This window comes from Thamnophis elegans, chromosome 10 (assembly GCF_009769535.1).
Source record: "Thamnophis elegans isolate rThaEle1 chromosome 10, rThaEle1.pri, whole genome shotgun sequence".
NCBI classification, from domain to species: domain Eukaryota; kingdom Metazoa; phylum Chordata; class Lepidosauria; order Squamata; family Colubridae; genus Thamnophis; species Thamnophis elegans.
The window spans coordinates 20,602,571-20,622,203 of NC_045550.1; the positions used below are offsets into that span (position 1 = coordinate 20,602,571).

The window sequence follows — 19,633 nt, forward strand, 5'->3', positions numbered from 1 at the left end:
TTAGTATATTTCTGGGCCTTAAACAATATCCAAATTCTGTTAATATCTGATCTATATTAGAACTATTTCTACCACATACAAATGAACTTCAGATATTAAAAGATCTTGAAATTTTGAGAAAATGTCATGATCATACAAATTGTGAAAGATCTAAGAGAGGTTCAAACTGCTGGTTATTCATGCTTTTTTCAATAACCTACACCTCAAATGCATATAGAAAAGGAAAAGATCACCTAAGTTCTAGAAATGACCAGAAGGAAACTACAATGTACATTCAAGATCGACTCAGCCTTTTATTTTTCTGAGATCAGTAAAAGGAGGATCCAGATTGATGGAGTCAATAGGCTAACTCTGTAAACCCCTTACAGAGAGCTGTAAAGCACTATGAAGTGGTATATAAGTGTAAGTGCTATTGCTATTCTGTATAGATGGGTGTACCCAGGGACGTGCAGTCACTAGAGGCAGGGGAGGCGGGGCCTCACCAGTCTCCTGGGGGAAAAGGAAGAATTTTAAATAATATTTTTTAAATAATTAAAGCCAGGGTAGTTGCTACCAGATTCAAAGTCACAGTGGCTTGGTGTCTGCTCTCAGTGTTAACTATGGGAGGAGGCCAGAGAACTCGGGGCCTCTTTTGCCTAAGGAATTGTTCACCTTTTAAAAGTTAAGGAGGAGTTAACAAGCAAAAACTTTCATATGCAAAAGAGGCACTGATTCTCCCGCCTCCTGATCAGGGAACAGCGAATCATGCCTTAAGAGCTTACGTTAGCACGCTTACGTTGGGTGGACAAGAGGAGAGTTGAGAGAGTTTCCACAGCTGGAAAAGGTGGATCGGACGGAGGGAGGGGGGGATTCAAATTTATTGTAATTTAATTTGTAATTTGTAATTTAATAAAAAAATTAATTTTTTATTGTGAGGTTTGTGTGTGTTTTTTTTTCTTTCTTCACAGCGGTGGGGTCGGAGGAGGCAGGGGGGGCGAGGCGGCGGAGCACGGAAGTGGCAGGGACGTTCTCGCCGCTGTGTTTCAACAGGCCAGGCATCTCACATTTATGTCCGCCATAAACACGAGACACCTGGCCTGTTGGACACAGTGGTGGTGGGGGGAGGAATTGGCTGGGTGGGCTGGCTGGCTGGGGAGGGGAGACCCCTTTAAAGCCCAGCATCGAGTGGGGAGGAGGAGAGCGGTGAGTCCAGGCAGGGAGCAGGTCGGGCGGGGGTGGGTGGGCTGCAGGCTGGGGCAGCAGGATTGTTTGTCGGAGGAGGCGGGGGGCAAGGCGGTGGAACGCGACGGCGGCGAGAAGCATCTCAGATGGAGCCAGGACACCCGGAAGGCAAGCCGGCACTTGCTGAAGTGCCGCTTGCCTTCCGGGTGTCCCGTCTCCATCTGAGATGCTTCTCGCCACCGTCGCGCTCCACCGCCTTGCCCCCCCCCCCCGCCTCCTCCAACAAACAATCCTGATGCCCCGGCCTGCAGCCAGCCCAGCACCAAGCAGGGACGAGGAGGAGGAGGAGGAGGAGAGTGGTGAGTCCAGCAGGATTGTTCATCGGAGGAGGCAGGGGGCAAGGTGGTGGAGTGCGATGGCGGCGAGAAGCAACACCCCCACCACTGTGTCCGACAGGCATCTCGTGTTTATGTCCACCATAAATGCAAGACGCCTGTAGGACACAGTGCCGGGGACATTGCTTCTCGCCGCTGCTGCAGTCTTGCCTCACCAACGGTAACCGTCACCGCACGTCACTGGGTGTACCTGTGAGGTGATTTCCTGTTACTTTGGTCTAGTTTATCAGAAAAGATCAGTGGAAGATCAATGGAAGACAGATACTATTCATATTCATTTGAATAATGAAATGGCATCCAATCTGCAGAACTTTCTGATGGGACCCTGATGAAAGAAATTAACGACCTCCCAAACTAAAATTTCTTTTTGTAGAATATCATTTGTGTTCAGGGCAGTCTCCCATCTGATATATTGCTGAAGGTGAAACAGAGAAAATACTGATTTTCACTATATTTAATTGGCCTTGCTATAGATCTTTTTGTAGAAAATAATATAATCAAACTTCTATATTATGTCATCCATTACCTACGTATTGCCTCTTTCTTCCACATTGAAAATGAAATCACAGATTCAATGTATAATTGGAACACTATCAAGAGTCATATATTACGTGCCCCTCATGAAACTATGATACGTAGCATTAGAACATTTCTGTCTATCTCTGATGGTCCCAAGGCTTTAAGAAATCATACATACTATGGATGATACAAAAATATATTGACTTCCCAAAGAGATTCAATATGAAATAACAGAAAACCCAAGTGCTAGAAATATCTCATGTAGAAGCAGCTACTTGAAGAACAATATTACGTCAAATCAAGAGAACTTGTCAATGCCATATTTCATACCATATTCTTACAAAAATGGGTAACAAGGACAAAAATCTCATTTGTCCAGACTTTCCCAAATGGTTCCCAGTGATACAAAAGTCAAACACATACATGCACACCCAAAAAGGGAAGAACAGTCAAATTCTAGTTGAGGTAACAGGGCAAACAACTGGAAGCTACAATATTTTAGTACTTTTTAAAAGAATAATCTAAATAGATTCCCAGGTTCAAAATCTATATTACTGATTGGAACAGGACATTAACATCACTTAGAGTAAGAAAAGTATTCCGTTTTCTATTTTGAAGTGAAGAGAAAGGAAATTGTCCATTTTTTCTACTCCTAGATTTTCAAAACCTCCCTGCAGCCATGTACAGTATACCTGGATAAGCAGATGTAACATTACAAACCCAATGACAGTAACAATTCATGTAAATTGGTCATGTACAAATAGCTACACTCTCAGTGTTACATTTAGACAGGGAGGTTAGCAGGAAGATTCACAAAATACAATAATAAGTTTCAGTTCCCAAAAAAAGAACCGGTTCTGGCAATTTAGGCTTTCCTAGACTTTAAAGACTCTCATAGTGAAATCAGTTAGAAAGAAAAAGAAAAAAGAAAAAAGAGGAAAACAAAAACAACTGAATAGTTGCAAAGAGCTTTTAAATAATGGCCAAGCTAAAACACTATTATAATATGCAGTTTGTTTTTATTAATTCAGTCAGATTCAGCAGGAATTCCACCAAGGAATAAAGAGAAGCAGATGCAAGAGGAATACATTAATAAATCACGAGTGCCATTAAAATATCTAAACTAATATTTGCTGGAAATTCTCAGCTATTAGTCCTAGAGCTTTCTCAGCAAAATAATAATAATAATAATAATAATAATAATAATAATAATAATAACAACAACTCCGCCGTTGCCGGTCCCAAGCCCGGATGAGAAAGGAGGAGGGTTGGGGTCAGGTTGGCATCTGGTCCCGTAAAAAAAAAACGCCAACCTATACAATATGGTGAAAAAAACAAATAAGAATTCCATACCGCATCGGTCGTTGCGCGGGTTAACAAGGGCCGCGGCGGATGTTGGGGTCCCTGGACATCCGTCGACAAGTGGGCTACAAGTGGATCAGCCAACAAAACGACAAAAATATAGGGCAGATGAAAACCGTGCCATAATGGCCTGTTACTACAACTCAGAGCCAGAAAAAAAAGAGGCTATTTAAAGCGAATGTATGAATTATGGAAACAACAATATCCAGATTCAAATGTTAGTGAACAACGACTAGCAGATCAAAGGCGATTTATTATACGGAATAAAGTGTTTAGTGAAGTTGAACATGAGGAAATTCAGGCAAATTGCAAAACCCAAAAAACAATATCACAAACGGAAATAACTGATATTCAAGACACAACTAAAGACATTATAGTAGAACTCCCAGAAGAAGCTCTCGGGGAGGAAATAACATCACCACCACTAGAACCAGTTATCACTGAACCAACTGATGAACTAACTCAAAAACAAAAAGAATTGAAGGATAAGATCATGGAGCATTTTCTGCTTAGTGAGGAAAGGCAACGTTTACCATCACTAAAAACTGTGCCTAAGAAAATTTTGGCCCCTATCATGAAAATGGTTAATGCCGTGTTTTCAACAATTGAATCGGGATCCATCTTGGAAACAAACCAGTTAATGTACAGCACAGCTGTAATAGTCACTAATGAACTAGGCATTAAAATCAAAGTACCTAGTCACACAACAGAAAAAGCATCAAAGCCAAAGTGGAAAATCCGATTAGAACAAAAAGTCAAAAAATTAAGGGCAGATGCTAACTTAAAGAACATGCATGAGCAACGGCTTAAAAACAACAAAATCATAGATCGGCTAATCAGAAGATATAGATTGGATACAAGAAACATCAATGAAGCTGTAGAGATTGTAAAACAGCAGATAACAGCAACAGCTAGAAAAATTGAAAGATATGAGGCACGAATCATCCAATATAAACAAAATCAGCAATTTCGATCAGACCAACAGCATTTTTATCAAAGTCTTAATGTGAATGGTGATACCAAAAGTGAAAAACCAGAAAAGCAGGCCACAGTTGAATTCTGGAAAAAATTGTGGGAAAATGCAAAGGACTACAACAAGGAAGCAAAGTGGATACATGACTTTGAGAAAAGCATTGGCATCAAACAAATGCAAGTATTAGAAATAACAACTGAGATGGTCAAAAATCGAGTAAAAAGGGTAAAGAATTGGACATCACCTGGAAAGGACCAATTACATGGTTTCTGGCTCAAATATCTGACCAGTTTACATGCAATATTGGCCAGGCAACTGAATGAAATTTTACAAAAGGGCCAAATTGATGAATGGTTGACAACTGGAAAAACATACTTGATTCAGAAAGATGCAACTAAAGGAACAACACCTGAAAACTACAGACCAATAACATGCTTGCCAACAACCTTCAAATTGCTCACAGGCATTATTGCAGATAACATGATGGATTATTTGGAAACAAACAACATCTTGCCAGTAGAGCAAAAAGGCAACAAAAGAAGGAGCAGGGGCACAAAAGATCAGCTCCTAATTGATAAGATGATATTAGAAAATTGTAAGAACAGAAAAACGAACTTGAATATGGTCTGGATTGATTACAAAAAGCCATTTGACTCACTGCCACATAGTTGGATCGTAAAATGCTTAGAAACAACTGGCATTAGCAAAAATATTACATCCTTTACTGAAAAGGCGATGAAACAATGGAGAACCGAGTTGGCAGTAGGGAATGAGATCTACGGAATGGTTAATATCAAGCGAGGAATTTTCCAGGGTGATTCACTTTCACCTCTTCTCTTCATCATCGCAATGATCCCACTATCAGTAATCTTAAAAAGAATAAAATTAGGATACCAAACAGCCAAAGAAGCTGAAAAAAATTCGCATTTACTATATATGGATGATTTGAAACTCAATAGAAAGTCAGAAATAGAAATCCAATCATTGACAAACACAGTCCAAGTATTCAGCACCGATATTTCAATGCAGTTTGGCATGGAAAAATGTGCCACTGTATACATAAAAAGGGGCAAAATCACTGCATGTGAGGGAATTGAAATGCCCAATGGCCAACTAATTAAATGCAATGAAAATGAAGCCTACAAATACTTAGGCATTTTGCAGTTAGATAACATCAAGCATGGAGAAGTAAAAACTATTGTCAGGCGAGAGTACACCAGCAGAGTTAGGAAAATTTTGAAATCTAAATTGAATGGTGGAAATACAATCAAGGCCATAAATTCCTGGGCAATACCAGTTATAAGATACACAACTGGTATAGTTAACTGGACACAAGCTGATTTGGACATTTTGGACCGAAAAACCAGGCAACTAATGACAATGCACTACAGTTTAGATCCACGTGGTGATACTGATAGACTATATCTGCCCCGAAAATCAGGTGGCAGAGGATTATAACAAGTGAAGCAAACAGTTGAAGAAGAAAAACATGCACTGGCTGATTATTTAAAAGAAAGTCAAGAACATCTATTAATCGAAGTAAAGAACAAAAAACTACTGAAGGCCCAACAGACGAAACAAGAATACAGAAAAGAAGTGATAAAATCAAGAATGGAGAGTTGGCAGAACAAAGTACTGCATGGCCAATTTCTGGAAAAAATAAAAGATAAAGTGGACAGGGAACAAACTTGGTTATGGTTAAAAACAGGTACATTAAAGAAAGAAACAGAGTCACTAATCCTGGCTGCGCAAGAACAAGCTATCCGCACAAATGCCATTAAGGCCAAAATCGAAAAATCCTCTGATGATGCCAAATGCAGACTTTGCAAAGAAGCTGACGAAACTGTTGATCACATTATCAGCTGCTGTAAAAAAAATTGCGCAGACTGATTATAAATTGCAGCACAATTCAGTAGCACAAATGATGCATTGGAATTTGTGCAAAAATTACAATATTAAAACAGCAACAAACTGGTGGGAACATCAGCCTGAAAAAGTCACCGAAAATCAGATGGTCAAGATCTTGTGGGATTTTCGCATACAAACGGACAAAATACTGGCGCATAATACACCAGACATCACACTGGTTGAGAAAAATAAGGTCACAATCATAGACATCGCAATACCAGGTGATAGCAGGGTCGCTGAGAAGGAACATGAAAAAATCGCAAAATACCAGGACTTAAAAATTGAAATTCAATGACTATGGCACAAACCAGCAGTGGTAATTCCAGTGGTAATTGGCACACTGGGTGCTATTCCAAAAGCACTGGAATTACATTTAAAACAGTTAAAAATTGACAAAATCACCATCAGTCAAATGCAAAAAGCCGCACTGCTTGGATCTGCACGCATATTATGAAAATACGTTACGACGTCCTAGGCCCCTGGGTGGGGCCCGACTAGTAACCAATGCCAAATCCAGCGAAACAACTGGCCGCTGTGATACAATTGTATAATAACAACAACAACAACAACAACAACCCCTCCTAGGAGCTTTACCTTGTCGTGGTGGAGGGGCGTGCACGCTCTAATGATCCTAAGGGATATGTTGAACAGGTACAACCATATCAGACAGGTCTTAGGTGAAGGGCCAGACAAAATTTGCTCCACAACCCATACAAATATGGTGAATGTGAAAAAAATGAAATTTATGCCAACTGAACCGTTGCCCGGATTAACAAGATAAATGAAGATAAAATCACAAAGTAGCGGGACTTGCAAATTGAAGTTGAGCAACTGTTGAAAAAGGAATCGTGTGTTGTCCAGATTGTAATTGGAGCCGTTGGAGCAATAACTACCTCGCTATTTGGAAATTTTAAATTTATCAGACTTGAACATTCTGATTCTACTTGGAACAGCTTATATCCTCCAACGTTACCTTAACAGTTCCTAAGTCCTTGGTTAGGACTTGAGCTGTTGAGCTACCAACCAGCCCCAAAGGCTGTGAATCTCATCAAAGATTAACCAGATAATGATAATGATAATAATAGTAATAATAATAAATCTGAAAAAATAGTATTTCAGAAATTTGCTGGCCCATGGAAAGGTCATTGATACAGCAATTAGAGGACAAAAAAATGGAACACATTTTAATAAAGGAACCCCCATAAAATGGAAACAGAATTCTTTTTTAATTGCCATGTTTCTAACAACATGACTGTTGCCAAACGTCTGGTTAACCCGCCTTAATCTGGTATGTTTCAGAGAACTGAATCTGTATTACCACTTTGGTTTGCTATAGATGTTGACTCCTTGAAAACAAAACTTTAGTCACCTTTCCTCACAACCTGGTTTTGGGTTCTCTGGTTTTTATCATCAAAACTTTCCTAATGTAAGTATGGCCTTTGCTGCTGGCCACAGTCAATATATAATATAAGCAAAGTATTTATCACAACCTACTTCAGTGATTACAGTGTTTTAAAACTTGAAGAATCCAAACTATTGGGAAAATACTTGATTGAGGAAGGCTGGAATATATTTATAAAGGGAATATATTTGTAAATACTTCATAAACGACAGCTGAAAGAAAGCATAGCTGACATCGATCAATAGAAACTAAGGAGTGATGTACTTTCATTGCACTTAATTAGCAAAGGGATTTATTTAAAGATCCTCTTAAACTTCTTTTGATTTGAGACAATTACAATAGCTCTTTCCACTCCTTTGCCAGTCATAACTTTTTAAATATTTTGGATTACAAATAGCCATAATATTCCTAATCACTGCAATAGCTGGTACAGTTGACCTATTTTCTGAAAAGAAAGAGTACCTCAACTTTTGCTAGCTGGTGTCTGCCTTTAGATCTGAATGGGTATTGCAAAAATCAGACTTCATTTCTTTCATTTCCATTTTGTTTAAATTAAATATAATTAAAGTGACTTCTCACCAATAGCAATGCACTTACACATATATTCTGCCCCATAGTACTTTACAGGATCCTTTGGGTAATTTATAATGTTAGCATATTGCCCTCAACAATCTTGGTCCTCATTTTACAGACCTTGGATGGATGGAACACTGAGTTCATCAGAATCAAACTCCAATCCATGGGCAATGTTATGTGCAATATTGCATTCTAACCATTGTGCTGCCAGGACCACACACATATTTAGTGTACGCTTTCCATTATGTTCCTTGTAGTCACACTCTGCTGGTCACTCTCACTTTCTTTCCCTTCTCTATGTTCTTGTACAAAATTCATAGACCTGAATGGAAATATTTCCGGTCAAGAAGGCATGGGAGGGCTGTTTCTTTCCTCTTGCTGCTTACATTAAAATCGGCCTTTCTGCCCTCATTGAAAAAGGATCAGAAATCTCACTATAAAGGCATGATGAAATCCTGAATATATTTAGATTCTGAATCAATGGAGAGTTAAGAAATAGAAGGAGAACATGAGTGGAGAAACCAATGTGATGTGAAAATTAAAGTTATGGTTTCCACATTTATTTATTTATCCTGAACTACTTGTAGTTTATACTCTTGTCTGACAAATTCTAAATTTCAGAATCCAATCCATGCTTCTTCTTTTATTTCAAGAGAATTTGGGCACATTACAAAAACTGTGGAATCCTTGGTACTGACTGAGCTTGGTTGTTTGCTTGCAGACATTTCATTACCAACTAGCTAATATCAGTGCAAGTGAGCAGGAAGCTTTCTCCTGGTTTATATACTGTAGCTTGTCTGCTGCTTTTGGTGGTAGTGCGGTTTTCTCTTTCGCAGTTTCTTAATTAGGATATAGTTTTCTACTTGATTGTTTGCCTGGTGTTAATCCCTGCTTATCTGAATGTTGGCTGCTTGGGAAGTTCCTAGGTAAATGGATGTTACCATGACAGCAAAATACTGAGTGAAATCAATCTTTGGTGTAATGCAACGGAATCCTGCTGCTCTTAACTTCTTATGCTTTCACAAGAAAATACCTATCTTCATGATTAATTAGCATTTCTAATCCTGTCACATTCACTTTTGGGTTTTAAAAAAGAACTCACATAGCAGCAATAGCAGCAGCCAAATTAATTTAGAGGAGGGATAGCGATAGAAATAGAATAGACTACTATATTATAGTACATTATTTGCTATACAGCATATCTGGTCTACAGAAGCTTTTGGGGCTCATCTAATTATTTTTTCAGTATGATATTAACATTCGTTGAACATTTATTGTATGTCAGATTATTTTCATGCTTCAGTATTACCCTCATATGGTGACAATTTACAGATATTAGTTACAGAATGTTTGTTCCAAAACTGTGTTTGACTACAAGTTCAAAATATATTTGAACTTGTAGTCAAATATATGGTAACTGTCACAACAGGGTTTATAAACAACAAAAACTCTACTGCTCATCAGGGCAAAGAAGCAATATGTGCTCAATTCCTTACAACTTTTCCTTTGTCTTCTTTCATTGTCTATTACTCTGGAAAAGACACCATGTAATCTGCTTACCTCCAAAGTGAGCTTTCAGTAACACTTCCCAAATTGAAGTCATGCAGCTTTGTAAGAATGAGAATCACCTAAGAGAAGAAAAGAAAGAGAAAGGGAACAGATGAAAAGCATCTTCCATTACCTTTCATTTGAAATCACTCAAAGGAGAGCTTATATTTATCCATACAATTTGGGGTATTATAGGATCAAGAAATGAACAGGGAGAAAACTTAGACTCTCAATACTATAACTTAATTCATCTTTGTAGATAGTAATACTTTATTATATTGTAGATACAAAATATAGTTAAAGGTATTGCTGGAAACATGCTGCCTTTCATATATATACATCTGTACATATTTCATTAACAATGCAAGCCTATGCCTTTGTTTAGTTGATGGAAGCACTACAGCGTTCAGTTGAGTTCTTCTCAAGGAATTACACACTGATGTACAGTCATCTTACAGAAAGAACAATGAAAATTATTCTGGAACTTCACTGTATGTTCCTCTTCTTTGAAAGTCTAAATCAGAGGTTCTCAGCCCCTGGGCCACAGCCCATTCCAAACCAGGCCGCGCAAGTGATGAGCCAACATGCGTGGTTCCACTTGTGTGAGCAGCAGACACTCATGCACAAAGTTTTGCAAATGGGGCTGCATGCCTGGAGCTATTCATGTGAAACTAACCTCTTCTCTTCCACCCACCCCCACTGCTGCCATTCCACAAAGTTGGAAAGATTGGGATCTGTGATCTAAACCATCCTGCCATTTTGACTCATTTGGGGTACAAATATTAATGCATTTGTTACCAACCCATGCTGATATCAAAATGACCAAATATGCATATGGTCTTACAATGCAAACTTCCACCTCTTCACCGCAACATCACCAAAGAGGATGCAAGCACTGAATATCCATTAAGATGTTATTAAAAATGTTTATCTTTTGCTTTTGCTTCCCTTGCAGATATCTATGTTTGCCACATATTTTTCTAAAAAAAGAAATCTTAGAAAAGTCAGCCTTGAAGTCATTACTTTAAAGTGGATAGCCAAAGTCATTTTCCCAACTTAATAAATCCTTTCATCTACACTTGGATTACTCAGCTTTGGTATAATGGTCTACCAAATCTGCCTTGCAATTTCTCAGAGGAAGAATTGTAAGGAAGGCTTCTGTCTTTCTTTGCTTTATTTTCAAAGTGCCAAAGAATTTATTTCAAATTTCTCTTTTGTCTGCTACTGCTACTGTGGATAATGGTTTTTATTACTCATTTTCCCAACATTTTCCCAAACTTTCCAAGTTGTCAATGCTTCCCAATAGGATGTAATATCTTCAATTGGGATTTTCCTGATATGCAAGAAAAAAAGAGAAACTACCGGATGTTGGACATGAAAGATTAGATATTTGTTTTCTTAACCATCTTGAATTAAATATAATATTAAATTAATATTTTTTTTTATTAAAAATCTATTTGCTTTCAAAAGAACTAAAAAAACAACAACTTTTGTTTCACCAAACTGAAAGATAAAGAGCACAGGAGAATTTTACTGCATAGCATTCATTCAAAGCCTGATCAGTTGTAAGACTAATAGTTAGCTCTTGCCAGGCAGAATAAAGTCAAGAGATTCATTGGGAACCTCTCCTATATTTCACAAATCAAATTTGTCTAGTTTCTAATTTCTGTATTAGGGGGGGCTTCCTGAAACTATGAGAGTTGTCCTGCATATGTGTTTAAAGATATATATCAAACAAAATTCCTAACATATTCTAATGGACCAATGCTCTATTTTGTCTTGTATAGCAGCTGATAATAAAATGAAATCAGCCCAGAATAAGTCACAGGCATGTCACGTAATATATAGGTGAATGAATGGCTTTGTAATTGACGATCACAGATTCCGTACAAAAAGTATTGAGCAAGTAGTAGATGACTCACTCAGTTAGCTGAAACCTACACCTGTTTTTGCTGATTAGCACTTCACCATTCATCAATAGCTGTTATTTAAATCCATTTAATAGCACTGTATCATTGGTCTTTTAACAGACACAAATTGCTTAATTTAAGAATCCTGAGGCTAAACTGGATATGAGATGAATGAACGAATGGTCATATTATTGAATAATACATGAAAGTCATCCTTGGGTTAAGAACAAGTTTTGTTCCCTAATTCTGTTTTTAACCCAGTTTTGTGTTAAAGTCAGAACCTGTACTTACAACAGACTGCCTATTACTGATAATGATACATGGAATTGTCTTTCCTCTAGTCAATAAAGCATTAAAGCTATATAAAGTTTTCAGGAACTGTATATTAAAAATGCCCAGCTTCAGTGCTTCATCAGTGCAAGGAATAACAAAGTCCTCAGCCATTTTTACTAATAGGTAGCCCCTTTATAACTAAGGGTTGCCCTTAAGTCAGATATCTTAAACTAGGGACAGTCATAGATCTGAAGTCCAGTTCACCTGCTGGGCTTCATTCATTTTAAGTAAATCCTTTGTTTCCAGTTAGTTACTATGCACTATGGCAGGATTGCTCTCTGACAGAAGAAAAATGGTAGAAGTGGGCTTATTTTGTTTATTTGACCAGTCCAGGAGGAATAAAGAAACAGGGAATGTGATCCAGACAGACCATTGGACTATCATAATAGTCTCAGTTGATTTTAATGGAGATTTTTCTCTTGAAATGCAACAATTTGGAGAAACCATTTTTATTCGGCTTGTAATAGGTAAGAACAAGCTAGACCTCTCTCCTGTTTCTCATACTGTAGACCTTTGGCTGCTCTGGCTTCTTTTTGGATGCTACAAAATAAAATATAAAATTGAACTATATTCATACAATTTATAGAGAGAGCGCCAAGGTGGCGCAGTGGTTAAATGCAGCACTGCAGGCTACTTCAGCTGACTGTAGTTCTGCAGTTCGGCTGTTCAAATCTCACCGGCTCAGGGTTGACTCAGCCTTCCATCCTTCTGAGGTGGGTAAAATGAGGACCCGGATTGTTGTTGGGGGCAATATGCTGACTCTGTAAACCGCTTAGAGAGGGCTGAAAGCCCTATGAAGCGGTATATAAGTCTAACTGCTATTGCTATTGCTATTATAGCACAACTAACTTTGGCCTATTTTTCTATAGATTAAGGCATTTTCCAAGCAGTTAACCAGCGCATGTACTAGACATCTCTGCTGAATATGCCTAATTTCTTCTTTTCCAATATGACATTCATGGAATTTCACCATCTCACAGTTGAAGGTAATGACAACACTTCCAGCTCTGCCTTAAAGTAAGTGACTAAGGAAATGAAATGAAATCTGAAATGAAAAAGAGCATGTATCCATGGAGGTGAAGCCTCAGTATCCAAATTAGGGAGAAACTAAGCAAAAAGAGCTTTTTAGCAATAAATCAAAATACTCAAATGGAACAGAGGAGTAATGCAGAAATGCTAAGGTAGATTCTTTTACAAGAAATTGTCCCATTTGTAAACTTTTGTGCTTCTAGTGCCATCTTGCCTTGCTTTGGTATCTGGTTCTGCTTCACCAGTTGCTTTCCTGATTTATTGCCTGATTCAATTTATGAAAGCTCCTAGGTAGACCTCTGACAGTTTATAGACTACTGTATGCTGATTCCACTACCTAATTGAAATATCTGGCATTGACATTTATCCTTAGGCAGGTCAGAGTTGCAGGCAGAGTTCTGCCCAGGTGGAATTTATTTAGATAATTTTCTTACTGCCTATCAAATTCAGATTGATATCGCTGGCAGTCTAACATTCATTTTCTCTCCTCATAATTTGTACCCATGAGAAATGTTACAGGAGAGAAATGTAACTGGTCATTCAAACTATAGCATATATAATCAAAACTTAATGAGATCAATGGGAACTTTATTTTTAATAAAGATATATTACATTCAGAGGTACAATTTCTAGAAATGGGAAGGCGGAGAAATTTGAAAATTATAAATAGAAAATCTACAGATTGTAATGGATCTGGCATTCCTCCATTTGGGTATTGAATGCAATGGTAAAAATGTGAACTTGAACTTCTTTTATACAATCCAATATTCTAGATAATGCACTATATTAGTTCTCACACACTGAGACATATGAATTAGTATACTAACCTTTTAAAAATGCCACCACTGCCATCCGATCCATATTGCAATATTCTATTAGAACATTTTGGAAAACCTTTTCAAGTTACACACACATTATTTCTCTCCTGCCCTTCTCTCTCTCTCTCTCTCTCTCCTGTCTTTAAAGAAGCAGACTTCAGAGAATGTGAAATTGTTCTTACTAAAAATGTGAATTCATTTATTTCCAAGAACTAGGGATGCAGGTTAGGAACCCCAGGTTTGAGGTCAATTTTTCACATAATAAATGATACACTGAAACTGTCTCTCACCACCCAAAGTAGACAAATGGCATCCCATTCAATTTATGACATTAATTTTTCAAGGTAAAATTATGTAAATAGTTGACTTATAACAATTCATTATGTGATGTTTAAAGTTAAAAGGGCACTGGTTTTTCACATGTACCACCGTTGCAGTATCCTCATAGTCACATGATCAATTTGTTGATTGACTCATATTTATGAAAGTTGCAATGTCCCAGGACCACATCATCACCTTTTGCAACCTTCTGGAAAGCAAAGTCAATGGGGAAAGCCGATTCACTTAACAACCATCTTGCTAGCTTAATAACTACAATGATTCACTTAACAACTGTGGCAAGAATGATGATAAAATTCACTTAACTGTCTCACTTAGCAATAAAAATGTTGGACTCAATTGTGGTCATTAATCCAGAACTCTGTACTCTAGGATGAAATTCATCTGCATCAAAACATTTAAAATCATTTAAAGTAAGCATAAATACAGAAGATAGTGAGGAAGCCTTTTTCTCCCCTTGTTCTTTGCCAACTTCAGCTCATTCCCAGCTTTAGCTTTTCCAATATCCTATTTATTTATGGTTCCAGCCTGGGCTGTCTGCATGAGACTCATTTTTTCAGTATCCAATTATATATGTTTTCATAATAAGTTTTTTATCAATATGGACAGCTTTTAATTTGTATTTTGCCAAAATAGATCCTATTTTGAAGTAATACAACTTTTCATATTGACAAACCATATAATTTCTTTCTTTAGGAAAAAGAATCCATACCAAATTACTTCTGATGTTATCATCCTATTTTACCTATCATAATTTGTGACTGATTACACATAAAGAAAATTAGGACAAAGAAGGAAACCATTCTTCTGTCCCTCTTTTCCTTCCCCCACCCCTCTCCTGCTATGTTTTCTGCTTCTTCTAGAGATTTCTGAATCAAGAGTTATTACTGTTGCAAATGAGTTCATCTCTTGTGGTAGTATTTGTTATTTATTATAGTTTTAATAAAAATAACTACAAAGAAATAAAAAAATTCCAAAGCTTTGGGGATGATATCTTAACAAAGGGAATGACTGGAAGATATGGCACAGTGTAAATTAGTGAATCAATAAAAATAAATTATCTTGACTTTTTTCCTCCCTGTTGCATACTATAATGCATAATAAGAGAATTCCTAAATCATATTTCTGCCAAAGGGTGGAGATAACCTCCCTCCCTCCCTCCCTCTCTCTGTGTCTGTGTGTGTGCATGTGTGTGTGTGTGTGTGTGTGTGTGTATGTATGTATGTATGTATGTATGTGTGTGTGTGTATGTATGTATGTATATGTATATATATATATATATATACATATATATATATATATATATATAAATATAACATATATATATATATATATATATATATATATATATATATATATATATATATATATATATATATATATATATATATATATATATATATATATATGTTATATTTATGCTGATAAATAAATAAAGGGAGACTAGTATAGATCTATTTCAAGCTATTTAGTTCTCATCAGCTAGCCATATTTGGGCATACCAGGGGTTGTGACTTTATATATATATATATAAACACACACACACAGAGAGATGCTTATATAGAAATAAAGTTCAATCTACCTTTTTTTAAGCAAATGAGATCTCTTTCCAAGTGGGAATGCTTTTTATTTGCAACAGACCTATCTAGAAATGTTGGCAAAAATACTATGGGGAACACTTGGAGCTTGGCAGCGGGAGTGTTTAAATAACATTATGTCTTTTTCAGAATATAATGTCTGTGTTTTTGGCTACTTACAAGCTGTTTCCTTTCTTGCTCTGTTTATTCATAATGCCTTGGGATTTTACCCCAATGTGTCCCTTCTGTTGCTGTGAGGGTTGACTAATATTCCTTGTGCGCCATCAAATATGACCTGACATGACTTAAGACTGTTTTTTTTAAATATTACTAAGCTTTTGTATTGAGTCTCTTCCATAGGAAAATGTAAGATATTTGAAATATAAATCCCCAAACATCTCTTCCAAGAAATAATAACAGCTGTTCTTGACTCTAGAGTTTGTTTGTTGAGTAATCAACCAAAAAGCTAATGAAGCCAGTTCAAGAATACCTGAAGCTGTTGTGCAATTGTTGTTGTTTTTTTTACTTCAGGCAGCTATTCTCATTTTAAAAGGTGGAGTAGTAAAACAAACATGCTTCTTTTCCTTTCTCAACAGCCTGTAGAAAGGCAGGAGGTAGAAGCTACCTGGCTGTAATGTGATCTTCTGATACAAATGTTTTTAGATTATGGTTTTTTTTCCTATTTCAAAAGGTTCAATATACAAAAGCACTGATGAAGCTTATGTCACAACAAGCTTTCAAACTCTAAGGCAGGTTAGCATCTTTATGAGGCTGCAGGTCCCATCCATGTGTTTGCGTCTGATGCCTGAAATTCTTACCTTCCGGTAAAATGTCACCCAAAATCTCAAGAGATAGCATTTAGAAGATTCATAAAGTTAGAAAAACCTTGCAATATTCATTAATTTATTCCAATATGTATGCTGTTAATTGGAGAGATATTATTTTGGAGGTGATATGGACTTGCTAAGAGTCAGGCAGCATGTAATATAATAAAATTAAAGGATAAAAGGACTACCTAACTGGGGGAAGAGAATGTGTAAAATATTTTGACAATTTAGGGTTGGTGAGAACTTTAGGGGGAATTTTTTCAGCGAAAATTCCTTTCAGGATTCCTTTCAGTCTGGTTTCAGGCCTGGGTACAGCACTGAAACCGCTTTGATCACACTGATCGATGATCTCTGGCGGGCCAGGGATAGAGGGCATTCCTCTATCCTGGTCCTTCTTGACCTCTCAGCGGCTTTCGATACCATCGACCATGGTATCCTTCTGCGACGTCTGGAGGAAGTGGGAGTGAGAGGCACCGTTTTACGGTGGTTCTCCTCTTACCTCTCCGGTAGGTCGCAGTCGGTGTTGGTCGGGGGACAGAGGTCGACCTCCAGGCCCCTCAAATGTGGGGTGCTGCAGGGTTCGGTCCTGTCCCTCCTCCTATTCAACATCTACATGAAGCCACTGGGTGAGATCATACGAAGGCATACGAATAGGAGGGGGTACCATCAATATGCAGATGATACTCAATTGTATCTATTTGCCCCGTGCCAGCTCAGTGTAGCGGCGGACATGATGTGCCAATGCCTGGAAGCTGTCAGGATCTGGATGGGGATGAACAAATTGGTACTCAATACCGACAAGACCGAGTGGCTTTGGATGTTGCCCCCGAGGGACAGTTCACACAGTCCGTCCTTGATCCTGGGGGGTGAAAATTTACACTCCTCAGAGAGGGCTCGCAATTTGGGGGTCCTCCTGGATTCGCAGCTGACACGTGAACACCATCTGTCAGCTGTGACCAGGGGGGCCTTTGCCCAGGTTCGCCTGATACACCAATTGCAGCCCTACTTGGACAGGGGGGCACTTCAGATGGTCACTCAGGCCCTTGTCACCCCAAGGCTCGATTATTGCAACGCGATCTACATGGGGCTATCCTTGAAAAGCGTTCGGAGACTACAGCTAGTCCAGAATGCAGCCGCGCGAGCGATATTTAGTGTACCGAGATACACTCATATTACACCTGTCCTCCACGAGCTGCACTGGCTGCCAATTGGTCTCCGGATGCAATTCAAGGTGTTGGTTATTACCTTTAAAGCCCTACATGGCTTAGGACCAGCCTATCTGCGAGACCGCCAACTGCCATACACCTCCCAATGGCCGATAAGATGGCCGATAAGATCCCACAGGGTGGGCCTCCTTCGGATACCATCAGTCAGACAGTGTCAGCTGGCGGGGCCCCGGAGGAGAGCCTTCTCTGTAGCTGCTCCGACCCTGTGGAATCAGCTACCCCCAGAGGCCCGGACCTTACCCACTCTCATGGCCTTCAGGAAAGCCATTAAAACCTGGCTGTTCCGGCAGGCCTGGGGCTGTTGACCTTAGTGTTAAGGTCCAGCCCCGATTAGAACATATGTGTGTTGTGAATTTAAAATTATTTTTTATTTATTTTGCTTTTCTTTTTTTCTTCTTTCATTGTAAGCCTCCCGGAGTCCTCCGGGATTGGGCAGCCTATAAATTTAATAAATGAAATGTAATAAATGAAATGAAAAACATTCCGTCTTTGAAAAATGTCAGGGGTGCAAAAACAATCTGCACAGCTACCAAATACATTCAATTCTAAACCATTTCGTTCATTCGTTCGTTTAATTTATTTGTATGCCGCCCTTTTCCCTGAAGGGACTCAGGGCGGCTTACAACTCAAAAGGGAGGGGAAATACAAACAGAGTAACAAAACATAAAACCATACATAATTAAAAGCACAACAATCATACCATTCAAAGTGGGGCAACGAGTCTTTAGCCCCAGGCCTGTAGGAACAGCCAGGTTTTAAGGGCTATGCGGAAGGCCTGGAGGGTGGTGAGGGTACGAATCTCCATGGGGAGTTCGTTCCAGAGGGTCGGAGCAGCCACAGAGAAGGCTCTCCTCCGGGTAGTCGCCAGTCGACACTGGCCGGCTGATGGAATTCGGAGGAGGCCTAGTCTGTGGGATCTAATTGGTCTAGTGGAGGTAATTGGCAGTAGGCGGTCTCTCAAGTACCCAGGTCCAATACCATGAAGGGCTTTGTAGGTGACAACGAGCACCTTGAAGCGTACCCGGAGATCAACAGGCAGCCAGTGCAGCTCGCGGAGGATAGGTGTTACATGGGTGAACCGAGGCACACCCACGATCGCTCACGTGGCTGCATTCTGGACAAGCTGAAGTCGCCGAATATTCTTCAAGGGCTGCTGCCCCATGTAGAGCACATTGCAGTAATCCAGTCTGGAGGTCACAAGGGCACGAGTGACTGTTGTGAGAGCCTCCCGGTTCAGGTAGGGACGCAACTGGTGCACCAGGCGAACCTGGGCAAATGCCCCCCTGGTCACAGCTGACAAATGATGTTCAAAAGTCAGCTGTGGGTCCAGGAGGACTCCCAGGTTGCGAACCCTGTCTGAGGGGCGTACTGTTTGACCCCCCAGCCTGAGAGGTGGAACACTTGGCCAATTAGTAGGAGGGAAGCACAGCAGCCACTCGGTCTTATCTGGATTGAGTACAAGCTTGTTAACCCCCATCCAGTCCCTAACAGCCTCGAGGCCCTGGCACATCACGTCAATCGCTTTATTGAGTTGGCACGGGACGGACAGATACAGCTGTGTATCGTCCGCATACTGGTGGTATTTTATCCCGTGCCGTCGAATGATCTCACCCAGCGGTTTCATGTAGATGTTAAAAAGGAGGGGGGACAGGACCGAACCCTGCGGCACCCCATACGTTAGGGGCCTAGGGGTCGATCTCTGCCCCCCGGCCAACACCGACTGTGACCTG

At 39.2% G+C, this 19,633-nt stretch overlaps 1 protein-coding gene across 1 annotated transcript in view; it reads right to left on the bottom strand.

Annotated features, from left to right (window-relative positions):
* The window catches only part of SORCS3 (sortilin related VPS10 domain containing receptor 3), a 719,817-nt gene that overhangs the window by 463,554 nt on the left and 236,630 nt on the right, over nt 1–19,633 (bottom strand). Inside the window, 1 exon segment of the mRNA XM_032225623.1 lies at nt 9,857–9,924. Within this exon segment, the coding sequence (XP_032081514.1) occupies nt 9,857–9,924 (68 nt within the window).